This window comes from Hyperolius riggenbachi, chromosome 3, assembly GCF_040937935.1.
Source record: "Hyperolius riggenbachi isolate aHypRig1 chromosome 3, aHypRig1.pri, whole genome shotgun sequence".
Classification (NCBI taxonomy): domain Eukaryota; kingdom Metazoa; phylum Chordata; class Amphibia; order Anura; family Hyperoliidae; genus Hyperolius; species Hyperolius riggenbachi.
In genome coordinates this window covers 197,275,431-197,288,392 of record NC_090648.1, presented here as the reverse complement: position 1 = coordinate 197,288,392, position 12,962 = coordinate 197,275,431, and the positions used below count along the sequence as shown (strand labels likewise).

Below are 12,962 nucleotides of genomic sequence, written 5' to 3'. Positions count from 1 at the left end.
GCGTCTTATGGTCCGAAAAATACGGTATATGGCTAGCTAGGCTAGCTATAGTATTCTTTCCTCTCTTCCCAACTATCTGCTCCATTTTCTGTATACTCCAAGTACTTATCAGAGGTAAAGCAAACAAAAAGCAGAAAAAGAGGTTTACAAAAGAATCAACACTCAAGCTAGGTACACACACTAGATGACACTAAACTGAGGTAGCCATTCAGGACTAGCTCAGATGAGAATCTAGCGTGTATAGTCCCCCAGAGTAGCATCATGCACAGCCATGAACTCATCTCTTCTGAGGATGAATGCAACATTACTATGGGTGAACTGCACACTTCACCCACTAAGTAGCTGAGGATCAATCGCTACTTCTATTGCAATGCATGCAACTGGATTTGAAACCATCCACATGGGTAGTTGCAGTCATAGGTTGCCAGGTGGTGAACAGTTCAAATCCTACTCATGCAATTTTTTCAAGGGCAGTTGCTGACACCTATATGTGTCTGAAATGAATACTGTGCTATTCAAGCACCATACCACCTCTGCCTCCAGACACTCTGAACTCCCAGAGGTACACAGGTAGGCAGGTGGTGAATATACTGCCTATTGGCAGTTTGCTTATACTAGCCCTACAGAAGCAAAGGCAAAAATGGCATCAAGTATACAGAGACAGGACATTCCTAAAGCAGACTGAGGAGCTAGGTACAGTACACACAATGAGATTTTTCAGCAGATTTACTGTCCGATCGAATTTTTTTATCTTGTTTCATCAATTTCCATTCACTTTTGTGAGAAATCGATCAGAAAAACAATCGAAAATAAGATCGGACATGTCGGAAATTATTTATAGAACCATCTATCTGCCAAACTATCTTATGGTGAGTACCTAGCACTATAGTTTAGTACATTATGAAAAACAAAATCTATTGCTACTAGGCTATCCGTTTTCACTCCATAGTAATGCCAAGACTTCATCCCATATCAGTGGTCTGTGACTAACTTAACAGTACAAGCAGATGACTGGAGGGTTAGAGAGGGACTTTGAGAATCTGAAGGGCTAGAGAGGGGCTTTGAGCTATATTAAAGCATTATATCCAGCTGAATTAACGCCTAACTACATATTCTTTCATTCCCCCTTCCTGTCAACTCTCATGATAGATTTCCAAACTGCTAACACCCCACTACTCCTGAATGGGGCTAGCAACTGCCCTGTTCCTCCCATTGAGCCTGGATTCTGGCTGTCAGGTCACCAGCTTCACTTACTAAGAAACCACACCTACACACTCATTACCCCAAAACCCACACACTTTATCTGGAGCTTTTTGAGGAGGATGCCATGAACAGATTGCCAGAAAACAAAACAAAAAATTCTACCTATTTGCTTTGACTTGTCTACCTGTGGCAGCACTAGGAAGAAAGCGAAGCACCAGTCTACAGATCAACAGACATGACTAGTTCTATTAGCATGCATCATTTAGCCGATCTAATCACAGAGCATTAACAACATTTTAGTAGCTCATGTTATATAAATGATTTATATTTATGATACTATTCTAGAACTCTTTTAGCATTCATGTTAGCTGAATAATTATGAATAAGTACCTCTTTTTTTCCACTGCAATTATTATAATGCAGCTTAATACATTTAACAGCCATTAATAATTTTATTTCAGCTATTTTATTGTACTTTTCATACATTTGAAGCTGCAGTGCAGATTTCACAGCACAGAATAATTTGACTGCAATAACTTTTTCATTAAAAAGATGGTACAATGTAATATTTATTGAAATCTCATTGCCTTAACCCACTTGAAAGCCATTTACTGGATTCATCAAGCGGACACTCAAAGTATTTTATAGCACTCAGACATAATTGCAAGTCCAACGAGGAGGTATCTCATGATACGTGTATTTTCCAGAAAACGTACATTATCTTTCTTTGGTTTCTTTCCAGCTCCTTTATCGTGGAACTGAGTCATAAGCAAAGCCCTTATTCATGAACACATTCTTCAAATGTTCAACACCGCCAAGTGCTTGATAAAAATTACAGCTCAGTTAGGGTGCTCATGGGCCTGGTCGACAAAAGCTCAACAGTTTAAAAAGGAATCTCAGGAACAGAACTAAATTAATTACATTTTTTTTTACAAGATTATTGAATTCTGTGCAACTGTATCAATTACACATTCATGATAGCAAGAAGAAAGAACATATTTCACACTAACAATTTGTCTTAGGGTCCTTTTACACTATAGCGGTGCGATTGTCCAGCATTTGATGGAAGTTCGCAACATAATGGGCTATAAAAAAAAACAAAAAAAAAACATCCGTTGTATGTAGTTGCACCACGGGTACTGTGGCATGCTTCTTAGACATTAATGGCTACTGCGACGAGCTGCGGCGGGGGAGAATACCGCAACATGGCAAGTATAAGAGGGGCCTCAAGAAGTGATGTCATTTCCACTCTCCAAGATGTTTCTGTGTTTTGGTAGAATTAGCTTGTATTGGGTTACGTTTGCTTTTTTTTCCCAGTTACCGGTCTAAAAGTCTAGTACATCAAGCATGTAGGTTTTATTAGTATGAAAAGGTAGTATTGTATTGATGACCCTATGCTTTGCCAGTGTCAGTCAATTGGGCCTTAATTATTAGAAGTACTTTGAGGGAGTTTGCAAATTACATTATAATTGTCAAAGGAATTGGACAAAGGCTTGAATAAGGACAAAAACTTTTCATACTGGTATGAGGCTGATGATATTTAATGCCAGGACTCTGAATTTACGATGCCTCTGTGACAGTCTGACTCCCAATTCTGTGAGTATTGTGTAAACAGAGTCTTAGGTCATCCCACTTAGATGTTCTGTTTCACTTAAGGCATCTTAATGACTTTGTATTTATGCTTGAAAAAAATCTACTTGTATCCCCTTTGATGTTGCATGTATATAGCTGTCTGTTCCAACAGTTTGTAAGCAAACAGGATTGAATGCTGACGAAGGCTATACAGCGAGAGCTTGCATACGCTTATTCTTTTAAGTTAGCCAATAAATGGTATCATCCTGATTCAAAACTTCTTGTCCATGAATGGAGTCCTTTTTTATTATTATTAATTTATAAAGTGCCAACATATTCCGCAGCGCTGTACAAAGTAAGAAACTAACATGGGGTACATAATACAGACAATAGTGTACACACCAAAGATACATAATTTAGTGACAAAATACAAAAATGATACAGAATACAGAATTGGTAATGACAGTGATAAAAGTAACATGATAAAAAAAATGTATGATAATTTTCAAGACACAAAAGGAGGAGAGAGCCATGCCCTTGCAAGCTTACAATAAGAAAAGAATGGGGGGGGGGGGGGGGGGAGACAAGAGGAGGGGTCTTTTCCAATATGCTGTAGGCCAGACATGGGCAAACTTGGCCCTCCAGCTGTTACGGAACTACAATTCCCACAATGCATTTGCCTTTATGAATCATGACTGTGGCTGTCAGACTCCTGCAATGTATTGTGGGACTAGTAGTTCCGTAACAGCTGGAGGGCCAAGTTTGCCCATGCCTGCTGTAGGCTATATAGTACTAAGAATGTCTAAGGCCTCTTACACACTGCAAGTGATTCCGATTCCGCTTTTTAATCAGTTTTTACATCCGATTCAGATTCCGATTTGCCGTTTGCTCCCTGCACACTGCAAATCTGAATCTGAATCGGATGTAAAAACTGATTAAAAAGCGGAATCTGAATCGGAATCACTTGCAGTGTGCAAGAGGCCTAAAGCCTGGTACACACTATGCAATTTACCATAAGATAGATGGGTCGAATAGATCATTTCCGTCAGGTCCAATCTGATTTCCGATCATTTTTCTGATCGATTTGCATAGAAGCTAGGCTAAGGATGGGCCATTTTGTTCCATACCCTTCTCCCCAGGGGCAAGTAAATAGTCTCTTCTTCAAGATAAACTGATCAAGCAGCTCTGAGCAAACCTTATACATTTACTAGGGCAGAGGTAATAAAAATCCATATCCTTAACATTTTTGTTTGGTCTTATATAACAGAGTTCCCCAACCCTGTCCTCCAGGCCCACCAATAGTGCACGTTTTGCAGAAAACCACACACAATCACAGGTGGGGTAATTAGTGTCTCAGCAGAGCTGATTAACAACCTCTGCGGATTTCCACAAAACATGCACTGTTGGTGGGCCTTGAGGACAGGGTTGGGGAACACTGTACATTTTAATGTTCAAATTTAACAGAAAAAGTTTTGATTCTCCTAGGTCCTGACTGGGTTTCCCCTTCTTTCAGATGACCACCAGAGGTGTCAGAAGCAAGAGCCCAGGCTCCCCAATAAAGCCTTCCCAGCCTCAGGCTAAAGAGTAAAGGTGACTACACACTCTATAAGAAAACATCAATTTTCCCATTTAAAAAAAAAACAAACCAAAAAACCCAAATGTTTTGAGTGTAGTCTGTATGTAGTAGTTTGACTCTAAACGCAAACTCTAGACTCTTATCTAGTGTGACCAAGTTAAGCAGAACTCTGTTAGTTATTCATGTCAGCCATGACAACAAAAATGGCACTCAGAGAGCAGGTGCGTATACACTCCTTTACACATTTCTACATCAATATCAGTGCCTATCGCAACACAAATAATTACCTGTTCATAATTTAGGCGCTGAGCTTCAGAAATCTCTTTTGGCTTGGCTTCTAAAATATAGTCTCCTAGAGAAGAAATGACAATCATTTGTAATGTTTAACTAATTATAAAAGCTGAATTAAACACTGAATGCATTCCAATATCTAAAAAGTAAGCAAAAATGTCACAGGAAGCTGTGAATTCCTGATAGCCGTTACAAAGGCAACAAGCTACTCAAGACATAATTAAAAGTTTCAGCAGCAAGTAATGATATTACCAACCTTCATTTATCAGTTTAGTAATGACATTTTACACATTGGTAAGGCACTTTTAGGACAGTAAACAAAACACAGAAACGTGAGGACTGCATTCCTCGAAGTGCATAGCGTGAGGACACAAAATTGAGAACTCCTAATAAATGTTATCCTCAATTATTAAATTATAATTAATTAAAATATTAATTAAAATTAATTACCCGTATTTTTCGGACCATAAGACGCACTTTTTCTCCCCCAAAAGTGGGGGGGAAAACTCAGTGCGTCTTATGGTCCGAATGTGCAAAATATGCTCCCCCTCGCAGTGTCCCCAAGTGCAGAGCACAGTGAAAGCGTCACCTCTTCATGCAGCGGGAGTTCTCAGGCTGGTGCAGGTTGAGTGACTACAGGTTTTAGACCCGAAGAGTGCCCTGCTGATGTGCCCAGGAGGAGTTTGCCCGTATGCCCAGAAGTATGGTATATGCCGATGTGGATGCCCGTATGTCAGGAGGCGGATGCCCAGCGGATGGTCCGATGTGCGCGGGTTTCCGGCTACCTGGAGCGAGGCAATGTCCCAGTGAGTAGGCAGGAGGCTTAGATCAGCATTCTGTCCCCAGCCGGTGCAGTGTAGGACGATCGGACACCGCACCGGCACGCTCTGATCGCTGTCATTTCCCGGTCCTCCTGGTCTGTGTCATTGGCTGAGACGGGACTTCTAATCCCGCCCGCGGAGGTATTACGGCCAATAGAAATGGACTCCATTTCTATTGGCCGCGATATCTCCGCGGGCGGGATAAAGAAGTCCCGTCTCAGCCAATGAGAAAACACTTCAGACCGGCAGCCAATCCAGGAGGGGGGTGTTGCTGGAGGCGCGGCCACACAGACCAGGAGGACCGGGAAATGACAGCGATCAGAGCGTGCCGGTGCGGTGTCCGATCGTCCTACACTGCACCGGCTGGGGACAGAATGCTGATCTAAGCCTCCTGCCTACTCACTGGGACATTACCTCTCTCCAGGTAGCCGGAAACTCGCGCACATCGGACCATCCGTTGGGCATCCGCCTCCTGGCACATTGGCATAGGACTGGGCATACAAGACTCTTTCTAGTCAGATGAACATACCATACTTCTCCTGGGTATATTGGCAAACTTCTCCTGGGCACATGGACATACCATAATCCCCCTGGGTATATGGACATTCTCCAGGCATATGGGCATCCTTCTGGGCACATGGACCTACTCCTGGCATATGGCTATCCTTAAGGGCACATGGACATACTCCTTATGAGCATATGGGCATAGTCCTGACATATGGGCATCCTTCTGGGCACATGGAGATACTCCTCCTGGGCATATTCCTGGCGTATGGGTATGCTCCTCATGGGATACCCCTCCGAACATCCACTGGGCACTCTACAAGTGGGTCATGACTCAGCCTGCAGTTTCTCTGATCCCCAGCTCAGAGAAGCAGATGGAGGACTACCGCTGGGGGCTGGCTGGAGAGGTGATAAAGGCCTGCACTTGCAGTGTTTAATGTATGCATCAGTTAGTGTATGCAGGGATTAGTGTAGACAATGGGAGCAGCAGTGTAGTTTAGATAGAGACAGCTTAGGGGGAGAAGCTCCATAAGACCCCCTGCACAATGGATGTACCAGATATAGTATATCTTTTTTCCCCTGATTTTTGTCGTCTAAAACTAGGTGCGTCTTATGGTCCGGAGCGTCTTATGGTCCGAAAAATACGGTATTAAATTTCCAAATCAAATGCCTGTGTGGACAACGTACAGGGCTTAGATACACTTATCACTTCAGGACCCGTAAGTGCATCTTAATGCTCAGCTAGGGAACATCTGCTTTTTCACTGTACTACGCTATGGTCTCTTTATTTTGTATTTTCGAGCTTGAATAAAAAAACTTAAGGACATGCAGAAGATTCATTACCTTGAAGGAACACCGGATTGTGAATATGCTAGATCCACCTGGGGTCTGAGGTGGCAACTATCTGGTGAGCCCCCCGCATGGCAGGAACGTGGTGTGTACTGTACACTCGAGTTGGGTCACTGGTGTTTAACACTGTCACATGAAGTAGCGTGTTGCAGAAAGTCTAATCAGTGTTAAACTATGCGAGTTCTATCTTTCTGTAGGAAGTGCAAGTGTGGAGAGCACAGTGAAAAACGCTATATTGAAGACTAATACTGCACATAAACAAACAAACAGGTGATTAGGACGAGGTTCTCCAACAATAGAATTCTGGAACTTCCCAAGAAAAATGTAAGGTAACCAGCCTGAACTTTTTACTGAAACCCTGCTCTCTGACTTCTTTGGCCATGACAGTTTTTCAAATACCTTTATCGTGGAACAAGCCCCCACCAAGCCTTTACCACTGGGCTGTCCCCCCGGCACCTTCATTTTTAAAGTACTGACCTATGAAGAACAGTGTCTTAAAGGGAACCAGAGATGAACCTGTTTTTAAAGCAATTTGGGCTCAGTCTTTGGCTGGCACCCAAGTTACGTACTGAGCACCGCTATAGCTGTAATTCACATCACTGCCTACAGCAGCAGCACATTTCCTGGTGCCTATTTGTTCGGTTTCACGTCTGAGGGATCAAGTCCCAATCCTTGCAGGCTACAGTAATTGTGAGTAGGTTTACACCTTCAGTGGTGACATGTATTAAAAAGTATGCTTTTTTTTGAGTCACTAGGCAATAAAATAGTTAATGAAAGTCAATTGGAGACACAGTTCCAGTAATGTGCTTCACACATTATACTGCAATTAAAATGTCATAATAGATCCAGTAATTCTTTATGCTCTGATGGTAAAAGGAAATTATATTGACTAACGTGCAGCATGTGTTGAAACTGTAAACAAACTCACAGGGTGATCACAGTGTCTAACATCTGCCAGTGAGAGAGAGCGCTGCTAGGCTGCTTTGTGGTATTGGAGCTGGTCAAGCCAGAACAATATCACAATGCTACAAGACCAAATGAGAGGCTGTGTGTTAATGTCAGTAATCAGCAAGCTCCAAATAGAAATAAAATGACTGCTCTGGACAAACTACGGAAGCCACATATCCAAGTAAAGACTATATGCTTTACAAACGTCATATTTATCTTCAGAAATGACTGCACAGTTCCTATACCTCAGTATGCTAGAATGTCAACTTCTAATTTTGTGCATGTGAAACATTTGTGCACTTGAATAGTATATCTTAAAGGAACAATCTAATAAGTAGCAGGCATGCATTTAAAAAGGACAATGATAATGCTGCCTCCAATAACCATAGTTTCAGTTCAAATGAAGCCAAGTACACACATCTGATAATTAGCACATGCCGAAGGATCAGGAAACTCCCTTGGGCAGGGACCCGATGCTGTACAAACACGTTGCTATCCTTTAGGCTAATAATAACTTCTGTTATGGAAGGGGTTGCAGATACAACTACGAGAACAATGCCACTGGCGCTGCTCAAGCGTTGGGGGTCATTAAGGATCCGTGATGCAGGTTCCTTAAAATGGTGGTTGCATTCGTATTGCGCATGTGAGAGCCCAGACTCGAGCATGCACAGTACATTATTGGCTAGGCCAGCAAACTCCCATGCTCTCTGGAGCTTGCCAGTCTTGGTGAAGGGATCCAGGCAGTGGACAGTGGTCATGTAACTTAACAGCAAAGATTAAAACTAAGATATTTACCAGTACACTTTTTTTATTGCTGGCATATCAAAAGGGTGGGATAAGGAACACAGGCACTTTCTTATAGCAATCCACACTGATAACAATCTCATCTTTTTATAAGCCGTGTTTATAAAGGTTTACAGTAAGTCAGATGGACTAACTCCTGACAAAGCACCATAACAAGAATAAGATCTATTAAAATAATAACTACTAAAGTACTACTAAAGTAGTAAATCATACTTAAAATCCTTGCAAACAATGTGCAATGCTCAGAAGAATTACTTTAACATACCCAGATATTCCATCAGCTGCTCTGCAGTGATAATTTCCATCATGGGAGGTAATTTCACCTGCCAGAAAAAAAAAATTATATTAAATTATATCTAATTTGTGTTTTAGCACCAGAGTTTGTCATGAGTAACAATATATATTTATTCCTCCAGCTATCAGTAACCATTTTTATGAAAGATGCATTTTTTTAATACGCATGCATATCTGTCCTACTGTCTCTCTGTTCCGAGTTTAACAGAGATTTAATTAAAAAGTACGGTAGTTCAGGCCTAATACATAACAAGACCTAACTTACACAATAAACTGTCTGAATTACAACTTGCACATACAGTATTTGACAGTAATCACATGCTGAATAAAGTATCACTTACGTTAATCAAGTAATCAAATTAATGCCGCAGTCTAAGAATCAGTCAATTCATAGCTCATCTCTAGGGAACAACATCACTCGTGTGACAACAGAAAAAAAATATCTAAGCTACATACACATTTTAGCTTTTCCACAGTTATTCCTTGGTCGAAATGATCATTTCTGTTTTGGTTAAATGTCTAAAATGTGTATAGATGCGCCCCCCCCCACCCACCCGGGCCCGTTCACACTTATAATCGCAAAACTTACACACAGGAATCAATAATACAGAATATAAATCGCGATTCGCCGCTCTCGGCGGCTTCTACCGGGCAATTGTACCAGTTTAATTGGCAATTGTACCAGTTTATTAGCACTTGGCACTTTATATGACTTTAGATCTCCCTGTTGCAATATTTATTTATTGTGAGGAAGGAGTTGGGCTTATGAGGATTTATATACTATATTATTGATACATGTGTGTTACTTGGACCTTTGGTTTTAAATTTTTTTATTTATCTTGTGTAACCTAATTTTCAAATAAAGCTTATTGTTTATACTTGGACTTATGTGTGGTGCGGTGTCATGAGGACTTTGCTTGGTTTATTGATCAAAAAGTTGACATTTTTACTGCTGGCAGGTGATGTCACTGGAAGTACCTGCTGCTTGCTTTTTTGGCAGTTGGAAACAGCTGTAAACTGCTATTTCCCACAATGTAACAAGGTTCACAGACAGGAAACTGCCAGGAAAATGGTCCTCAGTCTACTGTGGGAGTGGCTTCACCACAATATCAGCCATACAGCGCCCCCTGATGGTCTGTTTGTGAAAAGGAATAGATTTCTCATGTTAAATGGGGTATCCGCTATTGATTGGGATGAAGTTGAATTCTTGGTCACGGTTTCTCTTTAAAATAGAGAGCATAATTAGTTCAGGTGACAGGCATTCATTTATGTGGTAGCTAAGAGAATATTGGGAGCAACACCACCATGAAGTTCAAAGAACACACCAGACAGGTCAGGGATAAAGTTATTGAGAAATTTAAAGCAGGCTTAGGCTACAAAAAGATTTCCAAAGCCTTGAACATCCCACGGAGCACTGTTCAAATGATCATTCAGAAATGGAAGGAGTATGGCACAACTGTAAACCTACCAAGACAAGGTCGTCCACCTAAACTCACAGGCCGAACAAGGAGAGCGCTAATCAGAAATGCAGTCAAGAGGCCCATGGTGACTCTGGACGAGCTGCAGAGATCTACAGCTCGGGTGGGGGAATCTGTCCATAGGACAACTATTAGTCGTACACTGCACAAAATTGGCCTTTATGGAAGAGTGGCAAGAAGAAAGCCATTGTTAACAGAAAAGCATAATAAGTCCCGTTTGCAGTTTGCCATAAGCCATGTGGGGGACACAGCAAACATTTGGAAGAAGGTGCTCTGGTCAGATGAGACCGAAACTAAACTTTTTGGACAAAATGCAAAACGCTATGTGTGGCGGAAAACTACGACTACACATCACTCTGAACACACCATCCCCACTGTCAAATATGGTGGTGGCAGCATCATGCTCTGGGGGTGCTTCTCTTCAACAGGGACAGGGAAGCTGGTCAGAGTTGATGGGAAGATGGATGGAGCCAAATACAAGGAAATCTTGGAAGAAAACCTCTTGGAGTCTGCAAAAGACTTGAGACTGAGGCAGAGGTTCACCTTCCAGCAGGACAACGACCCTAAACATAAAGCCAGGGCAACAATGGAATGGTTTAAAACAAAAACATATCCATGTGTTAGAATGGCCCAGTAAAAGTCCAGATCTAAATCCAATCGAAAATCCGTGGCAAGATCTGAAAACTGCTGTTCACAAACGCTGTCCATCTAATCTGACTGAGCTGGAATTGTTTTGCAAAGAAGAAAGAGCAAGGATTTCAGTCTCTAGATGTACAAAGCTGACTGGCTTGTGAACTCTGACCTTACCAGTTCATTTTTGAGGTTAGGGGCCCTTCTTGCTGTCAAATGTGGTCTTTCTCCTACTACTGCTTTCACTCTTTCATCTAGCATCATCACATGCCAGTGTTTTTGTAGTATTTCCTGAAAACTGAACCAATGTGAACCAAAAGTGGTAATCAATCTCAAAGGTTTATCTTTTTCCATGAGAAGGGCCCCTAACCTCAAAAATGAACTGGTAAGGTCAGAGTTCACAAGTAGAAAAAGAGGAATGTGGCTACAAAAATACCCAAGAAATTATGGAATGTATAGCTGTGGTAATTGTAGTGTTTGTAAATATGTCGAGAGGACAAAAACATTCAGAAATGCAAGTAACACTAAACAGTATGACATTCGTGATTTTATAACTTGTGCAACAAAGAGAGTCGTTTATAGTATAGAGTGCCCGTGCAGGCTACTCTATATAGGAAAAACAAAAAGAATATTAAGAGAACGCATAGGTGAACACCTGACCAACATTAAAGATGGTGATAAGGACAGCCCTTTGGGACAACACTTCAAGGATTTCCATGGAGGCAGACCAAATGGCCTACAATTCAAGGGGATCATTAAACAAAAAATCTCGAATAGAGGTGGAGATATAGAGAATGAACTTTATAAAATTAAAACTACTTGGATTTATAGATTGGGTACCAGGATTCCAAATGGACTCTATACAGATCTAAATTTGGAATACTTCCTGTAATTAATTCAAGAAGCAATAAATGTCACTCACCAATTACAAGGCAAGGAACTGCAATTGTAGTCAGGATAATGACACCAGGGTGAGGGATCATTTATGTGTCAATTTTTTGAAAAGAATACCACATGAAAAATCTAGGAAGTCCGTGTCCGTACAAGAAGTCAGTAAAGACAGAAAAAGAGGTGTAATGCATGAAGAGGTGGAGCCGTGCCTGAGATGCCCTGCCCCTAGACTAAATAAAAAGACCGTCAACAGGGAATGGCGTAGACCTCCTTTGCTTTGAGAAAGCCCCGGTGGGAGGGGCGAAACGCGTCAGCAAGTAGGAGGGGAGGAACAGGAGTGAGCGCTCACGTGACCCAAAGCCGTACGTACGCATCATGACGCAACACATGCTGGGGAATCCCGCGGACCGGCGGTGAGGAAACTGAACGCCATTAAACTGGAAGCGGAAAGCAGAGGCTCGCTCAACAGTAGCTAGAGCACTGCTGAAGGCACAGAGATATCTTACAATAGCCGAGACGGGAGGTACCCATCCAGACACGGTTGCAGCCATAAGCGGTGGAAGTCGTGAGTAAATGTTTGACAGCCTTGAGCTGTTTATGAATGATGTGATCAAGATTCTGACACCGACAATCTATTATCTATCACAGATGGAAACAATATACTTCATTTAGATGGCTCCGTAAATCAGGATCACCTACATGAACTGTTGAGCTCTATCCATTGCATTTGATACGGGGGACTCTGTATTTGAAGAATGCAGCAGGAGACAATATATTGAGGGATAGGCCACAGAGAAATACACTTGATGGGAAGTAGCCAGCTTGTTAAGGGGTAGAAAACATCTATAGTGAGATCAGTGTTTGCAGCTGCAGGTGTGTGTGAGGCCTCTGTGGTGTGCGTCGGTGGCGGGTCCACACAGGGTCGGACCAGATCGGTGGCAGACACGATCAGCATAGGCTGACGCTGGGCGATCGTGTTGTGCATTAACCATTTGGTGACCAGTGGAAGAATACTTTGGAGGAGCGCCCCTTCCTGTTCCTTTATTACGCATGGTTTTAGTGATTTTAAATGAGTTTACTGAGCTGTCCGACAGTTTAACC

At 41.9% G+C, this 12,962-nt stretch overlaps 1 protein-coding gene across 1 annotated transcript in view; it reads right to left on the bottom strand.

The window, feature by feature from the left end:
• The window catches only part of MINDY2 (MINDY lysine 48 deubiquitinase 2), an 87,242-nt gene that overhangs the window by 51,149 nt on the left and 23,131 nt on the right, over positions 1–12,962 (bottom strand). The window contains exons 2-3 of the mRNA XM_068275522.1: positions 8,834–8,891; positions 4,639–4,703 (exon numbers count right to left, since the gene is read on the bottom strand). Of these exons, the coding sequence (XP_068131623.1) occupies positions 4,639–4,703; positions 8,834–8,891 (123 nt within the window). The remainder of the gene's footprint in view (positions 1–4,638; positions 4,704–8,833; positions 8,892–12,962) is intronic.